We start from the raw sequence: 20,137 nt of genomic DNA on the forward strand, positions 1-20,137 counted from the left end.
CTGGGGTTAGGGAGCAGAAAGCCAGTCCGTACCTGTTGGGAGAAAGGAGAAGTTAATGGGACTATCTGGGTGTTAGGGTATTCAAGAGCCCTCCCCCAGAACCAGAGGAGAACTTCCAGTCATCCTCCCATCATGGCTTTGCTTTGGCCCTCACTGATTTGGCTCCGCGGACACAAAATTTCCGATATCGGTATGGCTGTGTCTTTAGGCAATAGATTAAAAAAAAAAAAAAAAAAAGCTCCCTCACAAACAACAGTTCATCCCAAAGCCTCCTATACTTGGCATTTGTGATTAGAGGGCAGTTCCTCCCTAATACTGGACTCTGCCCAAGTTGCAAAGCATTCCCTGAGGGCACACCGGCTGAGCGGTGGGGAAAGGGGACTTGAACTTGAGATGGAGGTGGTGGTGAGGAGGATGGGATAGGGAGGAGATAGGACAGAGGATGGTGGTACCACATGTAAACGCCGCCCTCGGATAACCAACAAAGTGCACGCAGATAATCGAGAGTTGACTTGATATATATATATAAAAAAAGGAATGATTTCTTCCACCTTGTTGCCAGCATCTATCCCACCGACGGGCGGAGTAGGGCGGGAGTGAGGGAGTGGGGGATGGGAATTGACATAAAAGACATAAGGGAGAGGAAGGGGCGGGAGAGGGAGGTAGAAGGGGTGCGGGGCGCTCTCTGGACGCCACGGCCATCTACACCGTGCTCTCCATCACCCACTCGGAACTGCCGTAAGTGCCCCTGGGCCCCGCGAGGTCACTGTCCTCAAACTGCAGGAGCATGCCATTGACCGAGAGGCTACGCCTGGTCCAGATGTTCGTCACTCTCCGCGGCGGGCTGTAGCCTCCCTGTGCCGCGGCCCCCCCGGGCGCCCCGGACACCGCCCCCGCCGCCGAGAAGTCCCCCATGTCGAAGGAGTGGCTGCGCCGCGCCTTGCACTCCAGCGGCAGCGGCAGGAGGCTCCGGGCCCGTGCCGCCGGTGGCCCCAGCAGTGGCTCGCGGTCCGAGTGACGCCCCATAGCCCCGGCCCCGGCCGGAGTCCTGGAGTCTAGAGGCTCCTCCTTCCTCTGGCACTTGAGGTCCAGCGAGGCGAAGGCCCCCATGAGGCGGTCGAGATTGGGCTTGGGGCGTGCGCCGGGCGGAGGGAGCCTCCAGGGTCCTCGGCCACCCGCCCCGTCCGTGCTGCCCAAGGAGCTGGAGGACGAAGAGGAGCCGCTGCTGTGCCCCAGGCCGCCCCCGCCACCTCTGACCCCCGCCCCCCCAGCCCCAGAAGCCCCGCTGCCGCTTCCAAAGTGCTCGTTCCTCACGGACGACTTGGGGTGCACTTGCGGTGGCGCCCCGTTCTGTACGGCGTTGGATGGTGGCGGCGGCGGCGGTGGCGGCTGCGCCCCGTTGGTCTGGGAGTAGACGTTGCTGACAGCCGCAGCGTTCATCTTCCCAGGGCCCTGGTGATTGCACACCTTGTAGCGCACCATGAGGATGACGATGAAGACCAGCAGCGTGGCCACGATGATGCCCCCGATGACCAGGATCATTGTGCCTCCCAGTATCTGACTGTGCATGGACTGACACTGCGGATAGTCAGCCTTAGTGGAGAACTGGGCGCAGCCCACGATGTTGGTGGCCGTGAGGGTGGTGGCCGTGTCATCCCACATCGCCAACACGCACAGGTCATAGCCGGTCCCCGACACCAGATTGTTCACCACGAAGGCCTTGTTGGAAGCTGGGATCATCCTAGGGGTGCGCATGGGGGGAGGGAGACACAGAAGGTAGGTTGAGTGAAGGACAGAAGCAAAGACAATGGGAGAGACAGAGGAAAGAGAAAGGTAGGGAGTGGGAGAGAAAGGCAGGGGGCAATCAGAGATAGGCACAGTGACAGAGACAAAGAGAGGGACAGCAGGAGAAAATGGGTGGAAGAAGCAAGAGAGGGATAGCAGATGAGGGAAGGAGTGCAGGGACATATGACCAAGGAGATGAGCCAGAGATTGAGAGAACAGGAGACAGAAAGGTAGAGTGAAGAGAGAAAAAGACAGAGAGATGAACAGATTGAGCAGAAGAGACAGACAGAAGGAAAGAAAGTGACAGGAAGGGAGGAGACAGAAACAGGAAGGTAAAGGGGGAGAGGAGAATCCAAGGTGGTGTTACAATAGAGGCCATGAGAGAGAGAGATGAAGACAGACATGAGGCAGGAGAGAAAGAGATGAATAAGGAACAGGGAGAGACACAGAGAGGGTGTGACAGAAAGGGAAGGGGGGAGACAAAGGAGAGAGAGGTTAAAGAGGTATTCTACTCCATATGTGTTCCCAAAGGGAAGTAGCAATAAAAGTGAAGCTTTTTCCACTTATCTGAGACAAATCCTCTTTCTCCCAGGATGAGGAGATAGAGGTAGGAGATGTAAGCTCAGTTGGTGAGGAAGGTATTGCCTCTTGCTGAGAGCTGCCCTGGTTGTGAGAAGAGGGGCAAGGGGACAAAGAGGGAGAGAGAAGCCCCAGGGATCTGGAACTCCTATGCTTACTTTAATTCCAGTCTACCCCCTAATCCTACACTCCATCTTGTAGAAGGGCCATTGGGAGACATAGTTAGAAGATGTGTTTTAGCTTGATGTAGCGCTGCCCACCAGTCTGCATTATTTTTAATAATAATTAGCATTTATATAGTACTCTAAGGCTTGCAAAGTGCTTTACAAATATCTCACTTTATCTTCACAATTGTCCCCATTTTTATAAATGAGGAATTGAGACCCACACGCTAAATGACTTGCTCCAGATCACACCAGTAGTCACCATCTGAGGCTGGATATGAACTCAAGTCTTTTTGACTCCAGGAACAGTGTTCCATCCACTTAACTGGTTACCTGTTTAGGATTTCGGTGACCCAAGCCCCATCTCTGACCTCAGTATACCAAAGCAGGATTGTAGATTTATGGAGCTGAGGAGGACAAAAATTGTCATCCTATCCTCTGTATCTCTAATTCACCTAGTTCCCCCAGGGTTACAACCTACATTCTGTTGTTTTAGTGGTTCAGACATTTATTTAGACCCTTCTATACTACTGGCACCATGTTTGTAAGAGAAAAATGTCCGTGTCCTTGCCTGGGAGTTGCTTCTAGTCTCCTTATCGCTCAAAGGGATAAAATGGTCTTATTAATGAGCTGTTCTAGAGGGACCTTCGATTTGGTCTAGATAGTCCCCCATTTTACAGAAGGAGAAACTGAGTCTTAGAAAGATGAAGTGATGCCCAAGTGTCAGAGCCAAGAGGTATCTCAGGTCTCTTGACTTCCTCTTACATCACTTCCTCCTGCATCATCATTCTAACTGTTTGCTGACAAACCTGATTCTGTAGCCTTCTGGGATCAAATAGATCAAGAGATCCCATTATTTCCTGACTGATCCTTAATGCTTAGTTAAGCTTTTGAAGTGACAAATGCTGTCATTCTTTATCACCTTGTATGGTTTGTTTTTCCTCTTTAAAACTGAGTTTTCCTATCTCATTCAGGCAGCTGGTGCAGGGGCCAGTCAGTTACTGATCAACACAAACTTTGATGTGCTCTGCTTCTGAACCAGGAGGGTTTTCCCTTTCTTAGGCAATCTGGTGGCTTTCTGCTCCCAAGGTCTCACTATATTAATGCTGAACTTAGTTTGGTCACATGATCTGCTTAGCCCACTGCAGCTCAGAACACCTCCTGAACCCAAGAACTCTGGAACCACCCCAGCAGCTGGGATTACATGCGTGCTCCACTATGCTGGTCCTTACCCAAGTTAACATCTGTTCCCTTTGTGATTACCTCAAAAGACCCCACTCTTTTGTAATTGATCTTAACTTCTGCCTATGTTAACTTACTGAAAACTGCTCTCTGCCAAAGATAAATATCAGAGAAGAGGACCAAAAACTTATTGGTTCCTGGTAAGTGCCTTCATATCTAATGCCCAAAGGGGAAAGTGAGGATAAGTATAAAAAATCAAAACAAGACCACATCCAGGGGCTGTGACTCTGTTTTATAGGAAGGAAAAGACCAGGTGTCTGCCACTTCCAAGAGTCAGAGGGGTAAAGAGCTCCATTTCTCTGTGTTCTAAGTTCTAACACATTTCTATGTGTTCTAAGTTCACGATAGCCTCTGCAGTGGATCATAACTGGCCTCACTTCCTCTTCCTGTTGCCTCCTGAACTTTAGCACATCTAAGCCTTCTCTGACTTAAACCTCAGGCAACTGAGACCCAGCTGTAACCTCTCTCCATCTCCCTCCCTCTGTTCAAAGTGCACCTTTGCCACTTACTACCTGGGTGACCTTGGAAAATCAATCTCTCTGGGCCCGGAAAAAAGGAGGGAATTGGACTAGATGACCTCTGAAACCCCTTCTGGTGCTACATCTATGATCCTAATGGTTCCAGGATGTAGATAATATACGTGTTATGACCTACATCTCCTACAGATACATCTTCTTCTACAGGTACATCTACTTCTTTTATTTGAAGTCAATTCAGTATAATCAACCTTTGAGCATTTCTTACCTGTCTGGTTCTTTCTGAAAGTCTCCTAGTCCCTGCTGAAACTGTGTTCAGTGGGGAATACCAACCTTCCATACCTGGATCTGACTGCCTGGTGAATTTTAATCCTCAAAGTAGCAACCAGGGTATGGAAACATGCCCCTTTTCCCTGGGCTCTGAGAAAGGGAAGAACCCCATCAACTCCTGTCAATCCCTCCTTCCCCTAAACCCAGAATCAAGCAGCATAATTGAAATATCAAATATGAAATTCTGAATTCTGAAAAGTTCCACCTGGGAACTGGGGTAGAGTTTTGTAGCTGACAGGCAGATATTGACAACCCATCAGTCTTGGCTGCTGCAGCCCAGAGCTCTGAGCACAGATCTTGCCTATTTCTTCTGTCTCCCAGGTCACCCAGGGTAGCTAGGCCCATGGCTACAGGAGCCTTGGCTTCTGTGATCCATATTCTATGAAGGAGGGTTTGATGGTGGTTGAGAGAAGGACAAAGGTAGGGAATTAAAGCAGAGTGATAGTGCTACTAACTGACATGAGATGGTTTTGCCATCTCACTAGAAAATCTGCTTGGGTTACTACTGTTTTCCACAGTAACCGGGATATAGAAAGCACTTTATCAAATGCTTGTTCATTCATTCATTCATTCATTCATTCATTCATTCATTCATTCATGCATGCATGTATGCATACATTCATTAATTCATCTATATATACATCCATCCATTTAGCCATTCATCCATCTATTCACTCATCCAACTATACATTCATCCATTCATTCCAATGGACCACATTGCTATACAGGGACTTGTGAGAGTATATGCTTGATAAACTCATGTGTAGCTTATGAAAGACACCCTGGTATCACTCATCCGTAATAGATTCATCATATTGTCAGTATCAAGATCTTACTGTGTGCTGGGCACCTTGAGGGGTGGGAGTGGGAGAATATAAGAGAAGAGTATGTGCTAAATAGTGTAGTAAAGCCAACAAATACTGTAAGATTCCTTAGAAGGGGTCTGCAGTGGTTACAGATATCTTCATTAAGAAGTGGGATTTGAACAGGGTTCTGCAGAAGAGGTAAAACTTGTATAGCTGGGGGGGGATCCCAGGCAAAGGGAACCATGTGGTATAGTGGGTAAAGGCACCAGCCTAAAGAGTCCAAACTTATAAGGTGAAAGCCTGTCTCCAACATTTACTAGCTGTGTGATATTAGGCAAGTCCTTAGCCTCTAAATCTCAGTTCCTTATCTGTAAAATGGGGGTAATAATATGGGCAACCTAGCATATAAAAGATAAGACTGACCTTGAAGTTGGGAGGAGTTGGGTCCTAGTACTTGTTGTATGACTTTTGATAAGTCATGTAACCTTGAACATTGATAGAGGAAGTTTCCTCACTGGGAATTGTTCATACAGGTGAAATCAGAAATTAAAAAAAAATACTAGCAGCTACTGCCTTTACAGGATTATTTCAAGGAAAGTAGTTTGTAAACCTTTTGGACAGAGCCTCTGATCTTGTGATTTCATCAGTAGGTAGGGCAGGCTTCTAAACTTTTTTGTTCACAAACCTTACTAATAAAAAATAGAAATATGTCAACATACATGTATTTACATATTAAGCAACATTCATATACTACCATTCTAATAATTATGTGCAATGTAAAATTTGTACAAAGTAGAAATTTTAAAAGGTTGAGATAAAGATATAATATTTCTTCCTAGAGGCAGTGAGGAGCCACTGGAATTTATTGTGGAAGGTAGTGATGTGGGTAGACCTACCCCTTAGGAAAATCACTTTGGCAGCCGTGTGGGGAAAGGATTAGAATAGGGAAAAGTTTTGAGGCATGGAGACCCTTTAAGAGGCTATTGTGACAATGCAAGTGAGAGGTGATGAGTGCTTGCTCTAGAGTTGTAGCTATGTGAGGAGAGAGAAGGGGGACAGATACACAAGAAGTTATAGAAGTGGAAATGAGATTTGGCAAGTATTTGAGTATGCAGGATGATTAAGGATGAGGGATCAGGGATGAAACTGTGATTGTGAACCTGTTGTGCCTAAGATAACACAGCTAGGGAGTGTTGGATCCATATTTCAAGTCATACCTTCCACCTGGAAGGATGATGATGATTTCATCAAGAGAAATAGGGAAAAGAAGTGAGATGAGAAGATAATGTTTTGTAGGTTGCAACCTGTACCTGCTCAGCCAGTGGGACTTATTCTAACCCACCAAAAACAAAATGGAGCGAGTAGATGGAGTAAGGCTTTTACCACTATTGACACAGAAAGCAGAGTCAACCAAGGAGTATAAAGCCAGCTAAGGGGTGTCAATTGTAAGTATGAGGTGATTTGGGGCACAGGATGTATGAGTATACTGGGAGGAGGTCTTCTTTTTTAATCCCAACTTAGTGCAGTTGCTGATATGGGCTCCTGAGCTGAGTTTAGGTTATAATTGCTCTGAGGAGCCTACTGTGGGACAGAAGTGGACAGACTGAGAGCTTAGGTGGTGGAATGGGAGACTAATGTGTGGGTAAAGATTGAAGGTGATGGTGTGCTTATATTACAAAAAAAGCCCTTGAAAAATCAGAAAGGTTGGACTGGGACCCATCTTCTTACCATCTGATTGGTTGATCATGGAACTCTGGAATTCATGTGTTCTCTGTCCCCCTCCCACCTCCCAGATTCGTCATTCACTTTGGAGAAAATTTGTACTGGGTATCTCTCTACAATGCAGATTGGTACCTTCTCTGCAACTTATGGTTCTAGAAATTGTCCTGGGTCATGATGCCAATATATGTCAGAGGTAGGATTTGAACCCAGGTTGCTCAGACTTAGGTGGCCTAGAGTCAGGAAATCTTGAGTTCAAATCCAGCCTCAGACACTTACTGGCTGTATAACCCCAGTGAAGTCACTTAACCTCTGCTTGTCTCATTTGTAAAATGGGAATAACAGTATCACCTACCTCACAGGGTTGTAGTGAGGATCAAATGAGATATTAATTGTAAAGTGCTTACAGTGGATGGCACATAGGCCATATAAATGCTAACTATGATTATTTTTAAAACAATGTATATTATTTTTAAATGTATTGAGGAGCAAAAGCCAAGATGGAGCTCAGGAGATGGAGTTGGCTTGATCTTGGGAATCATTTCATCAACTGACCTAACAGTCTTATGGGAGCTAGATCTCTCCTAATAACCAACCTCAGGGAATCTCATGGGAGATGAGGAAGGGGGCTGTACAGGCCCAGAGGAGGGACATCTGTCCTTCTCAGGTTGTGAACAGCACATCTGGCCTCTATTCCTCCCTCCCTCCCACCTTCTTCACCTTACCCAAGTTCAGAAAAGAGGGTAATCAGATCAAGCCATAATTGTGCTAAGGTGCTAATGGGAGGTGTAATCTGCCGCAGCCAATTCTCCACAGGGTAGCTGGGCATGCAAGTGATGAGGGGTCGGGCCCTGAAAGGCAGCAGAATTCAGATTCTAATGATAATTGGCCTATCGAGAGAGCCTGGAGAAAGGAGCTGCCGTTCAGGAAGCAATGGAGAGAAAAAACGGTTATTAGTGACAATATGTAGAGAGTGCTAGGCTGCAGGTGTGTCTGTATGTGGTTGTGCTGGGCTGGGTCATCCTTTTGCAAAGTGGTAAAGTTGGCAAAAGGCCATGCTTCCTTTTCAGTCACCTCCCTTTGTGTATCTCTTGCTTTTCCTCTACCCTGGGCGCCGCCAGAGCTCTCATAATAACCAGTTCAATTTCTCACCAAGCTTCCCCTCCTGGACAGTGTCTGTGATCAAGTTAAGTGAAGCAGCATTAATTAGGAGCTTAGTATGTGTCAGGAACTGTTATATCAATACAAACTCAGAGGTGGAGAGTGTATGTGAGCGGAAGGGAAGGAAACAGTGCAAGCATGGTGGTAAAATCCAGAGAAAGAAGGATGCTTGGTCTAGACTAGTGTGGGTCCTTCCCTAAAACGGAGAGGAGGAACTCAGCATTGGGATAAGGGGACCAAAGGAGAAGGCAGCTGATGTAACACTCTCTCCTTCCTCTCTTCTTTTCTTAACAAGATTTCCATTCTTTATGGCACACATATAGGCTCCATACCTCTATTCAAAAGGACTAGAGGCTAGGCCATACTAAGATATAAATATGACATCACTGCATAGTTTTGGTCATGCCATTTCCCTAGTTCAAGAGCCGTCAGTGGCTGACATTGCCTAACATACAAACTCCTCTGCCCCATATTTAAGATTCTCCAACTTGCCTCTGTTGTATACAATTATTGCCTTGTATGCACACTATATTTATAATATTACTTGTTCCCTGATCTCCCCCTGCCCTTTTCTGCCTCTGTGCATTTTCATGAGTCATCCACCATGTCTAGATTGCATTTCTTCCACATCTCTAGATGTTGAAATCCTTTTATTTCTCTAAGGCCCAGCTCAGGCACCGTGTCTTCCATGAAGCTTTCTAGGATCTCCCTAGGTAAAAGTGCTCTCTTCTCCCTCCTCACATTTTCCTATTGCACTTTTCTTGAGTCATCTCCCCACCCACCCCCCATCACACTCTACTTTATATCATGCTTATATGCATAAATGGAACATCCCCTTCCAAGTGACTCTCAATTTAAATTTTTGAGAAACTAATATCCCATGACTTTCAGTCATATAACATAACTAGAAGAATAATCATATTCAAATGATGGACTGTTGTTTCAGGGAGAAGTTTATCATTGTGATATCATTGTGTCAAAATGAAACAAGATTATTTGAAAGATAAATGACCTCATTCACTCTCCTCCTCCTCCTGTTCAAATCTGGGCCCAGCTCATTGTCCATTTGTAGTATGTGTCTGAGACATATCTACTGATGCTCTAACTCTATAAGCAGTCCATCCAGTTGCCTATCAAAATCTGGACAATTGACATTCACCATCCACTTGGTTTTTACTGTGTAGATATTAAGGGTCCCACACAAATTCCTACTCAGATACCTTATCATGTGTTGGAGGAGGGCAGGGTCTAGATTCTTGAAGGACTAAGAACTCTCTGGCAGATTCTAACATGCTAAAAGGACTTCAACTATAATTTGAACTGTAGATATTTTCTGCTTTCTGAGAACCAATCCAGCAGAGAGGTTTTGTATTGACCAACAAGCTGACTACTTGGTGAGAAATTTTTTTGCAAAGCATTAAACAAAGGAAAATATAAAATGGTTCCTGGGTCTGTACTTCAGCAGTAATGGTGACAGAGTATCAGAAGAAAGGTTCCAAGAATCGTGACCATCCATTAACATTAACTTGACTGTTGGTATTCTAAATGTCAGACCATTGGCCAAGGACCAAAGGAACACATTACTGAAGGAAGTCAGTTGTGTCGGGTTTGACACACTCTCTCAAAATGAAACCAAAAGACAAAAGGAATTTATTGGTAAATAGAAGGATGGCTCACAGGCTCTTCTTGGTGAAGAAAACAAAAAAGGTAGTGGAGTTTGTTTTCACTGTGCATCCACAGACAATTCTTGCTCAGTTGTTTTTCAGTTGAGTCTGACTGTTTGTGACCCTTTTGGAGGTTTTCTTGGCAAAGATCCTGGAGTAGTTTGTCATTTCCTTTGGTAGCTCATTTGTCAGATGAGGAAACTGAGGCAAACAGGTGACTTGGCCAGGGTCACAGAGATGGACACACAGTGTCTGAGGTTGGATTTGGGATAAATCTTCCTGACTTGAGGCCTGGTACTTGTTCCACTATACCAGCAAGCTACCCATCCATGAGAAACATCATTTCATGGGACATTTGATCATCTCCTACTATAGGGCTCATGATAACCATGTGCAAAAAGAAAATCATGAAGATAATTTCAGCTTTTGTTCCAGAGTATGTTATAAGGGATGAAGAAATAAAACAAACTCGCTGAAGAACTAGGAATAAAACCTTCCACATTAAATCAATGTATACTGTAACACTTGGTAATTTCAATGCAAAGGTGAGGACAGCAAAAATGGCTAGGAGATATGGTTCAAGAGGAAACAAGGAGAGGCCAAAGATTTATTGACTACACCAAAGACTCATTCCTATGTACCATTAATATTTCCTCCAAGAAAATAATTGGAAAGTGCAGGACATGGTGAGCACCAAATAACATCGTAAAAATGAAGTAATTAGATTTTTAACAGTCAGGACTGCTGCCTAAGTCATTCATGAATCAGCTACCTATGTGTAGTCAAATACCTGATTTGTTAAAGCAAAGATACGGGTTGATACACAGGTAGAAGAAAAAATAAACATGAGAACAGATATGGCATGCAATTAAAATAACTTTGGTTTGACCTGTTTAAATACAATATTGATGCCTCCCTCACGTGGAAAATGGATGGAGGAAAGGACATTGACACCATTTTTGACAAGTTCATACAGAAGTTTAATCAATGTAAATTATCATAATGAGACCAAAAGAGGCTAAAAACCACCTTGGTCAACAAACTCTTGACCTGTTTCCTATTTCTATGGCAATGAAGAATACTACTTTAGAATATGAACTCATTTTAAAATTCCTATCAAGCAGAATACTGAAAAATTGGAGTAAAAATCACCTCACAAAATTATCAAGAAGAAGTAAAAGGGAAAAACAGTTTAAATAAAGTTTGAGAAATCTAACTAGGCAGAGTTATCCAGAGGCCATTTAAGTACAACACTAGGAGGATAGAGTCCAAATAAAAAAGATGAAAGAGATCTTAAAAGATTTCACAAGGAACTTTTCACCATCGAGGACTGTGGAACCAAAACACTGAGATTCAAACATCACAGTCTTGAATGTGCTTATAGAAAACGCAGAAATTCCACTAAAGAGAACAAAGAAGCAAAAGCAGCCAGATTCAACCAAATATTCAAAGAGTAGGTCTTTGTTAGAGGTGATACAATTTTAGGGCATTGACAGATTTTTCAAAGTATCTGAAGCAGGGGAAGATATTAGAGGAATGGAAAAAGGTATCTTAGATCTCATTATTATCCCAAAAAGTGACCATAAATTGCACACCTACTTTAACTTTCCATATAAAATTATTATAAGAATAATTTGTACTCAACATTGAGGGCATCCTTGATGAGAGTATTAGAAGGGAATAGATGTGCTATCATAAACAATGTTCCATAACTGACCACATTTTTTTTTCCATCATACAATATAGATATAGATGAGCCAGATATCCTGGTGCACTCCTGGAATCCTGGCTACCAGAGGTGGATCTCTTGAGTTCAGGAGTTCTGAAGCTTCGTGTGCTAAGCCTTCAGGTGTCTGCACCAAATCTAGCACCAATATAGTGAGCCACAGGGAGCAGAGGTTCACTAACCTGCCTAAGGAAAATCGAGCAGGTAGAGGTTGGAAATGGAGCAAGTCAAAACTTCTGTGCCAATCAGAGTGGGACTGGGCCTATTAGTAGCCATTGTACTTTCCAGACAAGATAAGGACCCTCAGTCTTAATTTTTAAGAAAGATGTAGAGAATACAAAATCCCACTTGTTTGTCAACTATGCAAAAGCATTTGATTTCATAGAATAAAATACACTCTCAAAGACTTTCCTCTGGCAGTGCATTTGTCAGAATTACGCAAAATTACCTGAAAGATATGACAACAGAGATAACCTTGTTCAGTGACTTTCTGATCACTTTGAAGGGTAAAACTGGGAGAAATAAGCTTGTCAAAGGCTGACCATTGTTATGGAGAAGATATAGCACAGAATTCAAGCAAAGAACATGGACCCAAATGTATCAGGCCCAAGATTATTACTTTAGATAAATAATCACACTCAAGAGTTTAGCCTAACAATACACATGGGAAGAAAAAAAATAAGTGAATAGCGAATACCTACTATTAGAGACTATAATATGCATCTGGATAAACAATTTATAGAGCTTGTGGATCAATATACATCTTGGAGAGAAGATGCAAATGGACAGGGGACAAAATTGAACTGGAAAAGATAAGTGGTCTGGCTCATCTTGGGGAGATTGCAAAGTTCTGCCTGAAGCAAAAGTCCACCTTTATAAGATCAATATTTTTTCCAAGAGCTGTTATATGGATGCAAGTCACAGGATACTACAGTGGCCAAAGAATGGAAGTTGAGAATCTTCCAAAGGGAAGGAAAGGAAGCAAGCAAGCAAGCATTTATCAGTGTCTGCTATGTTCCAGGCATTGTACTGAAAATGTGAAAGAAAACAGGTCAAACAGCAAAAGAGAGGGTCATGGTGGGGCATAGGTGGCTGCAACACATCACAAAGAAAGAATTATGCAGGAGAAGTAAAGGTGTTTACCAAGAAATGGATATTCAGAAAAGATTACAGGTTGACCAAGAATCAGGAAGAGCTAATAAATAGTACCTGGGCTCCACTGATATCCTTGAGATTGTAAAAAGAACTTAAGGAAAGCCCCTACCATACCGGGTGGTCTTTCTGGAACAAACTAATTGGAAGACATGCACAAGACTGCTAAAGCAAGGACCATAAATGAATGGATTGTGATCTGCATCGATGTCGAGAATACCCACATTGATTGGATCCCACAACCATCCAAGAATCAAAGTAAGTGTTCTTAACACTGAACCATTAAACACATTTCTTTGAAGGCTGGAATCTGTATCTCTAGGGTCCAATACAACATCTTGCACATTCGTTTTTGCTCAGTCAGTTTTTTCAGTTGGGTCTGGCTCTTTGTGATCCCATTTGAGGTTTTCCAGTCAAGAATACTGGAGTGGTTTGCCATTTCCTTCTCCAGCTCATTTTACAGATGAAGAAACTGAGGCAAGTGAATTAAGTCACTTACCAGGGTCAAACAGCTCATAAGTTTCTGAGGCCAAATTTGAACTCAGGAAGGTGTGTTTTCCTGACTGCACACTATCCACTTTATCCACCCAATGCCTTCAAGACTGAAAGTCTTGCTGCCTTATAAAGATACCTGAAACAGCTTGTAGAGGCAGTGCTTTAATAACAAAGGGATGGCTCCCTAATAGAATAATTTTAGAAACCAGGGCCAGTGATAGGAGAGCTATTTGGATAAAGCCATTTTTTCCAGTGCCCTTCACTCAACTTATTTAAATAGATGAAGCCCTCTATCCTATCATCTGTGTTTCTTTATAACCGTGGCGTTTAACATGGTGCCTAGAGCATACACAGGAAGTATTTAGTAAATGTTTGTTGACTGACAGACTTATCTACCAGAATCATATGGACATGTAAAGTGCATGAGTGCATGTCCTTATGTGGAAGAATTATGTACTGCATATGTAGAATTTTGTGTAATTGTTTCAGTGCAGTTGTGTGAGTGTGTGTGTGTGTGTGTGTGTGTGTGTGTGTGAGAGAGAGAGAGACAGACAGACAGAGAGACAGACAGAGAGAGAGAGACAGAGAGAGACAGAGAGAGAGACAGAGAGAGAGAGACAGAGAGAGACAGAGAGAGAGAGAGAGAGAGAGAGAGAGAGAGAGAGAGAGAGAGAGAGAGAGACAGAGAGAGTATGTGTGTGTGTGTGTGTGTGTGTTGTGGAATAGTGAATATAAATGGGTAGGTCCAGCTAGGTGGTGAAGTAGAGTGCCAGACCTAGAGTTAGGAAGACTTATATTCCTGGATTCAAATCTGGCCTCAGACATTTACTAGCTGTGTGACCCCGGGCAAGTCAATTAACCCTGTTGGCCTCAGTTTCCTCATCTGTAAAATGAGCTAGAGAAAGAAATGGCAAACCACTCCAATATTTTTGCCAAGAAAACCCAACTGGGGTCCTGAAGAGTCAGACACGACTGAAATGACTGAACAACAAAAAGTCCATATGTACATGAATATGTGTTTAGATAGTATGAAACCTCAGGGGGAAAAATGTCGAGTAGAATAAACTTCTCTTCAGTGCCCTCAGCCTTCTAGAAACCTTCCTCCTCTTTCCAGCTGTTCAGAGTCTTCTTGCTCCCTCAGCCCCTACCCCCTGGAATTTGCTCTCAGGAAATAGTCTGTCATTACTTAAAAGTTCTAATCCTGGAAGGGGCTAGACTGTCCAGTCTCCTCATTCTACAGATGAGGAAACTGAGGCCCAAGGGAGTTAATTAACCTGCCTAAAGTCTTTCCAGTGGTTAATACCAGAGCCAACGTTTGAAGCCAGCCCTTTGGACTCCAAATCTTGCACTCTTAGCAGTAAAGTCCATTGCCTCTCAGGTTGAAAGTAAAAGCCCCTCCATGCCTCCGCTCAGACTTAGTGGTGACTTAAATCTGATCCCTAAGCTTCTAATGGGAAAAAGGCTTTGTTCTCTAAAGCACTGTAGTCACCCAAGAATCTGAGATAGGAAGTATTCTTTCTTCACTCCTCCATCCTTCCCAAAATGGCACCACCTACTCCACCTCTACCCAAGACTGGCCCTTGTGTGAAGAGGCTGTATGTATTTGTAAATGTGTAGGAGGCTGAAGGGGTGTGAATTCGTTTGTGTGAATGTGTGTAGGGCTATGGGCGTAGGCATTGTGTTAACTGTGTATATAAGTGGTCTAGCATCTTGTTTTCTAAAAAGTTTCCAGTAGAGAGAAGCAACTAACAAATCTCTCCGTGTTCTTGCTTCCCTGCCATCAGCCTTCCTCTCCTCTTCTCCCCCCTCCCCATGTGCACAGAGCTTCTCTAACTCACCCCTCGAATGCTGATGAGAACCCACCCTTCCCATCGAGGCTTTGAGATCTATTGCCTGTCTGTGATACTGATGAGCGTTTGATTATGCCGGCACTAGCCAAGCTTGGCTTTCCTAGCTGCTGTTGTATTGTTAGCAAGCTAATCGGGAAAACTCCCAGCTCTCCAATTGGCAGCTGGGGTTCGTAACCTGCTTTACAAAATGCCTCATTAGACTGTAGTCCATCTGGCCATTGCCTCCCCTTCTTTATCCTGCTCCACTCCAAGTCAAGAGTCTCTGACTCTGGACAGATCTCGAAGGATTTTATAGCAAGCTGTAGGGGACACAGTCTGATATAGTTGTGATTTGCCCTTTCTTCTTGAAGAGGACCATGACATCAGGGAAATGAAAACATGACTTGTAACTGAATTTGATTTGAGTGAGGGAAGGCTGTGCAAAGTCACCAGCCTCACTTTCTCCTCTGGAGCCATCTGGATCCAGTGGCCAAATATGGATCAGGATGGCTGGGGATCTGTAGAAGCTCACAGAGCATTTAGTGGGGAAGGACAATGAGAAATTATAACATCAACTCACAAACATCTCTGATAGCTCTTAGAGAAAGTAATAGTTAAAACCATCCTTTCGTTTGATCTTCACAATAACGATATGATACAGGTAGGAGCCGCTATTATTATTGCTATTCTACAGATGAGGCAACTGAGGCTCAGAGAGGTGGGGCTATTTGCCTAAAGTCACCCAACAAATGATTGGTGGAACTGAGACTCTGACTTCCAGGTCAGGGCTCTTTCCAAGAGACCAGAAGGCCTGCCTGGGTTATGTGTCCTAGTACCTTATTTGTTACCCAATGCCAAAACTGGGAAGTTCTTCAAGCTGATTCACACTTCTTTTTGGAAGAATTAAGGAACACTGGAAGTATCCTTTAGTTTTAGAAAGAAGGACAAGACTTATTGTCTTAATTAAACCCAATTAAAAATATGGGGGGGGCATCTTAACTTTTTAAAATAAAAAATAAGGGGTTTAAATATTGGGGGAAGGGGAGCACCGGACTTAGAGTCAAGAATTCCTGAGTTTAAATCTGGCCTCAAATACTTACTAGCTGTGTGACCCTGGGCAAGTAATTTAATCTCTGTTTGCCTTAATCCACTAGAAAAGGAAATGCAAACCTCTGTACTACCTTTGCCAAGAAAACCCTATGGACCATGTTGGCTATAGTCCATGGGGTCATGAAGAGTAAGATATGGCTGGACAACTAAACAATTATAATGACCTTAAAGTAAGATGCTTGCCTACCACAAGACTTTCCAGAGGAGATTAGTTTTGTTTTGTTTTGTTTTGTTTCCAATTGGCCTGGGTTGTGGAAATTCTGCCTCTAGGTCAAGCCAAGCATAGCTATTTTCCATCTTTTTATCAGACCAATCACAGTCATAGGTGCAATTTGCATCACTGGACTATTTTTGTACCTTATATAATCTGCTACCTTTTTAACTGTATAAAAAGATCTGCTCTGACTGTCAGATCCAATTGGTACTTGCTAGTCATACTAATAAGTTGATCATGTGTAGAACTTTATGCCTCAGTTTCTCTTATCAAAGACTATCATGATAACTGATAGCACTTCTCCCTCAATCTTTCTCAGCAGGGAAAGGAAGTCCTTTGGCACTAAGGATCTCCATCAAGGGTTGAGATTAGACAAGAGGCAAGGATGTAGAGTTGGGAAGAAAAACTGGGAGAGGATGAAAGAGAGTAAAAGGATAGTAAAAGAAAAAGGAAGAAAACAGAGGGGAGAAAGGAGAAGATTATCAAAGAAAGGAATTTGGGCAGAAGGAAGAAATAAAAGAAAGGGAAGGGACGATAAAAGGAAGGAGAGGGGAAAGATGAAAAAAGATGGGATAGAAAAGGAAGGGAGAAAGGAAAAAGAAACAGAAGAAAGAAATGCTCATATTAGAAGTGGTTGTGACTGAGAGGGTATTACCTATACTAGCTTTAGGGCATCCTCACTGCCAAGATCATAGGTTGCCATAATCTGTCTTTTCTGAATCCTCCACTGTTTGCAGAGCAAGAGGAGCTTGGAGTTAGGAAGATTTCATTCTGTGCCTGTCAAAAAAGTGGACTCTTCTGTCCTGGTTGGGGGAGGGTTGCTAAGAGTCATAGACGACTGAGGTGACTCAGTCAGGACTCCAAAGCTTTTCAGACAAATTTATTGATTCCTGGGCTATGACAGAACACCAGGGCACCCTGCCATTACCCTCACTTTGGCTTTCCCTAATGGAAAACTTGTGGACTTCCTGAGGCTTTGAAATCACCCTCGCTCTGACTTATTACCTATGCTCTATCCTCCATATAAGATAGCACTATGCTCTGTATATACATAAATACATCAACATCATAGGAGTATAACATCATAGCACCTAAATCAAGAGCTAGCAGGCACATGAGACTTGATGAATTACAAGTCTCTCATTCTACGAGTGAAGGAACTGAGCCTTAGAGAGGAAATGAGTTGTTGATAGATCTATAACTATTCAAGTGACAGAACGGGGATGCGACTCCAGAGCTTATGATCTTTCCACTATACTGACTCCAAATCCACTGATTAAAAAAATAGACTGGAAGATTCATGAGGACAGAGTCTGAGTCTTAATCTAAACTTTCTAGCTTCTACCACAATGAATGAATAAATAGAATTAATAAAACAAGCAATTGCAATTGTGCTAAGCACTTTACAAATTTTTTTTAATTTGCTTCTCATAGCAACCCTAGGACATAGATGCTATTAGGATTTCCCTTTATAGTTGAGGAAAATGAAACAGAGAGGGGTGAACTGGCTTGTTCATCCAGGATCATACAATCAATCAGTATTTATTATTCACCTACTATGTATGAGCCAAGCTCTGTACTAAGTGCTGGGGATGCAAAGAGAGAGGAAAAATGTCCCTACCCTCAAAAAGCTTATTATCTAATGGAGTTAGTAAGTGTTGGAGCCTGGATCCCAAATAGACCACCTAGCTGCACATCACAGGCGTTTAATAAATGTCTGCATTAGGCAACTTGCTTCCCTTATCTGTGTTTGAGCTTCCTCCTCCCTTCTTCCCCTCTGAAAAATGAGAAGGCCCAACAGAAGATGATCTCAAGAACCCTAACAGCTCTAATGATCTGTATCCTCTGTTTCAGTATTCTCTTACTCCTAGAGGTCTCATCCAAGTTCTTTTTCTTTTGTGCCAGGGCCCTGGTTTTTTTTTTTAATTATACCCTGCTTGTCCCCTCAGTTCAAACTAAAAAGCCAGTTTTCTCTTAATGGCTCTCCAGAATCTAGAATTTGGTTCAGATTGAATCCACTTTTCAGGCAACTTCCTCTGACTCTGAAAGAAGCAAGGTTAGCTTGACTTTCTCCATAAATTTCCCCACTCGCCTACCCATTCTTCTCCTGCTCTTTTTACCCACTCTGGTCTCTTTCCTTGATTGGATATATCAGTTTCACCTGCCAGACTCCCTTGGCTCCTGATGCTTTGTATATTAGCCTATCTAGCTAGATTATTTATCTAGAATGTATAGAAATAACATCCTGACTCCAGGGTTATCAAACAAAAAACTATGCAAAAAATTTGGAAGTATGGGAGCAGGGAAGATTAGGGGAAAGATACATTGGATCTTTGAGGAGTATATGAATATAGAAATCATCTAATCCACTCCTTTTTACAGAGGCTGGGATCTTGACCAAAGTCATACAGTGACAGAGTCAGGATTAGAATCCACATCTTCAGATTCTCAATCCATTCCTCCTCTCATTGCATTTTGAAGTCTTTGTTGTTGCTGAGTCCTTTCAGACTATTCACGAGCTCATTTGAGGTTTTCTTGGCAGAGATACTGGAGTGGTCTGCCATTTCCTTTTCCAGATCATTTTACAGATGAGTAAACTGAGGCAAACAGGGTTAAGTGACTTTGTCAGGGTCACACAGTAAGTGTCTTCCTGACTCCAACTGCACCACCTATTTTGTAGCCTATGGCTGGGCAAACCAGAATCAAACAGGAGCTAACTACAACCAGAAAGAGATCAGGTAAGATATAAAAGAAGGCTTATTGGATTGTGGGTGGGAGTAGAAAACTTGAGTTACAGTTTCTGATCTGTCAATGTGTGATCCTAAGCAAGTCACTCCTCCCTCTGAGACACAATTTCCTCCATAAAGTGGGACTAAATGATTTCCAGTGTTTCTTCCAGTTTTAACAGCCTAGGGTTCTACCATTATTCATGCCAGTAATCACAGATCCTACAGTCCTTCTGCCCTTGACTCATTCCCAGTCTCAGTTCCTAATACAGTGACTGGCATATAGCAGAACTTACCGAAGTTGAATGAGTGATGGATGGTAGTGGTATAAGGTAGAATTTGGTCAGAGTTTGCATTCTTGCCCCAGCAAAGGGGGACGTTTAAAACTTTCTCTTGTTTTACACACACACACACACGCACACACACACACACACACACACACACATCTTTATATCTAATGGTCCCTTTCTCTAGTATGGGATGGGGAGGGAGGGAAGAAAGGAAGTGAACAGCAGAGAACAAAAGAAAACTTAGAAGGAAGCACAGAAAAGCAGGGTAGCTTTGAAAATGATGTGCAGTATTTATTACACAGGTTTTTTTTTTTCTTTAAACAGTGTGAAATGGAAATTCATGATTTTATACTGAGTCCTCTTTTTATGTTGCACTGTATACATGAAAATGTTTCTTTTTTCCATCTTTTTGTATGTAAGTTCAAAATGAATAAAAATTAAAAAAGAGAAAATATTAAAAATAAAATAAAACTTTCTCTTTAGGTCCTGACCTCCCTACTTTCTTCCTGCCTTCAAAGCTACATTATTATCCACTTATAGCTACCAAACCCTAAATAAAACTTCAAGGATTCTTCACTGAGAAATAAGACTGAGGGCTCACTCCAGGACGCCCATTTCAGAGACAGGGATGTTGATCATAAATGGGAAATGCAATTGTATTCATGCAAC

At 43.0% G+C, this 20,137-nt stretch overlaps 1 protein-coding gene across 2 annotated transcripts in view; it reads right to left on the reverse strand.

Moving 5' to 3' along the window:
• Positions 1–507: 507 nt before the first annotated feature.
• Positions 508–20,137, reverse strand: part of LRFN2 (leucine rich repeat and fibronectin type III domain containing 2) — a 356,672-nt gene continuing 337,042 nt past the window's right edge. For both annotated transcript variants that reach the window (XM_072642013.1, XM_072642012.1), the window contains one exon: positions 508–1,741. In XM_072642013.1, coding sequence (XP_072498114.1) covers positions 703–1,741 — 1,039 coding nt within the window. In that variant the 3' untranslated portion in view covers positions 508–702. The remainder of the gene's footprint in view (positions 1,742–20,137) is intronic.

Source organism: Notamacropus eugenii, chromosome 2 (genome assembly GCF_028372415.1).
Source record: "Notamacropus eugenii isolate mMacEug1 chromosome 2, mMacEug1.pri_v2, whole genome shotgun sequence".
NCBI lineage: Eukaryota > Metazoa > Chordata > Mammalia > Diprotodontia > Macropodidae > Notamacropus > Notamacropus eugenii.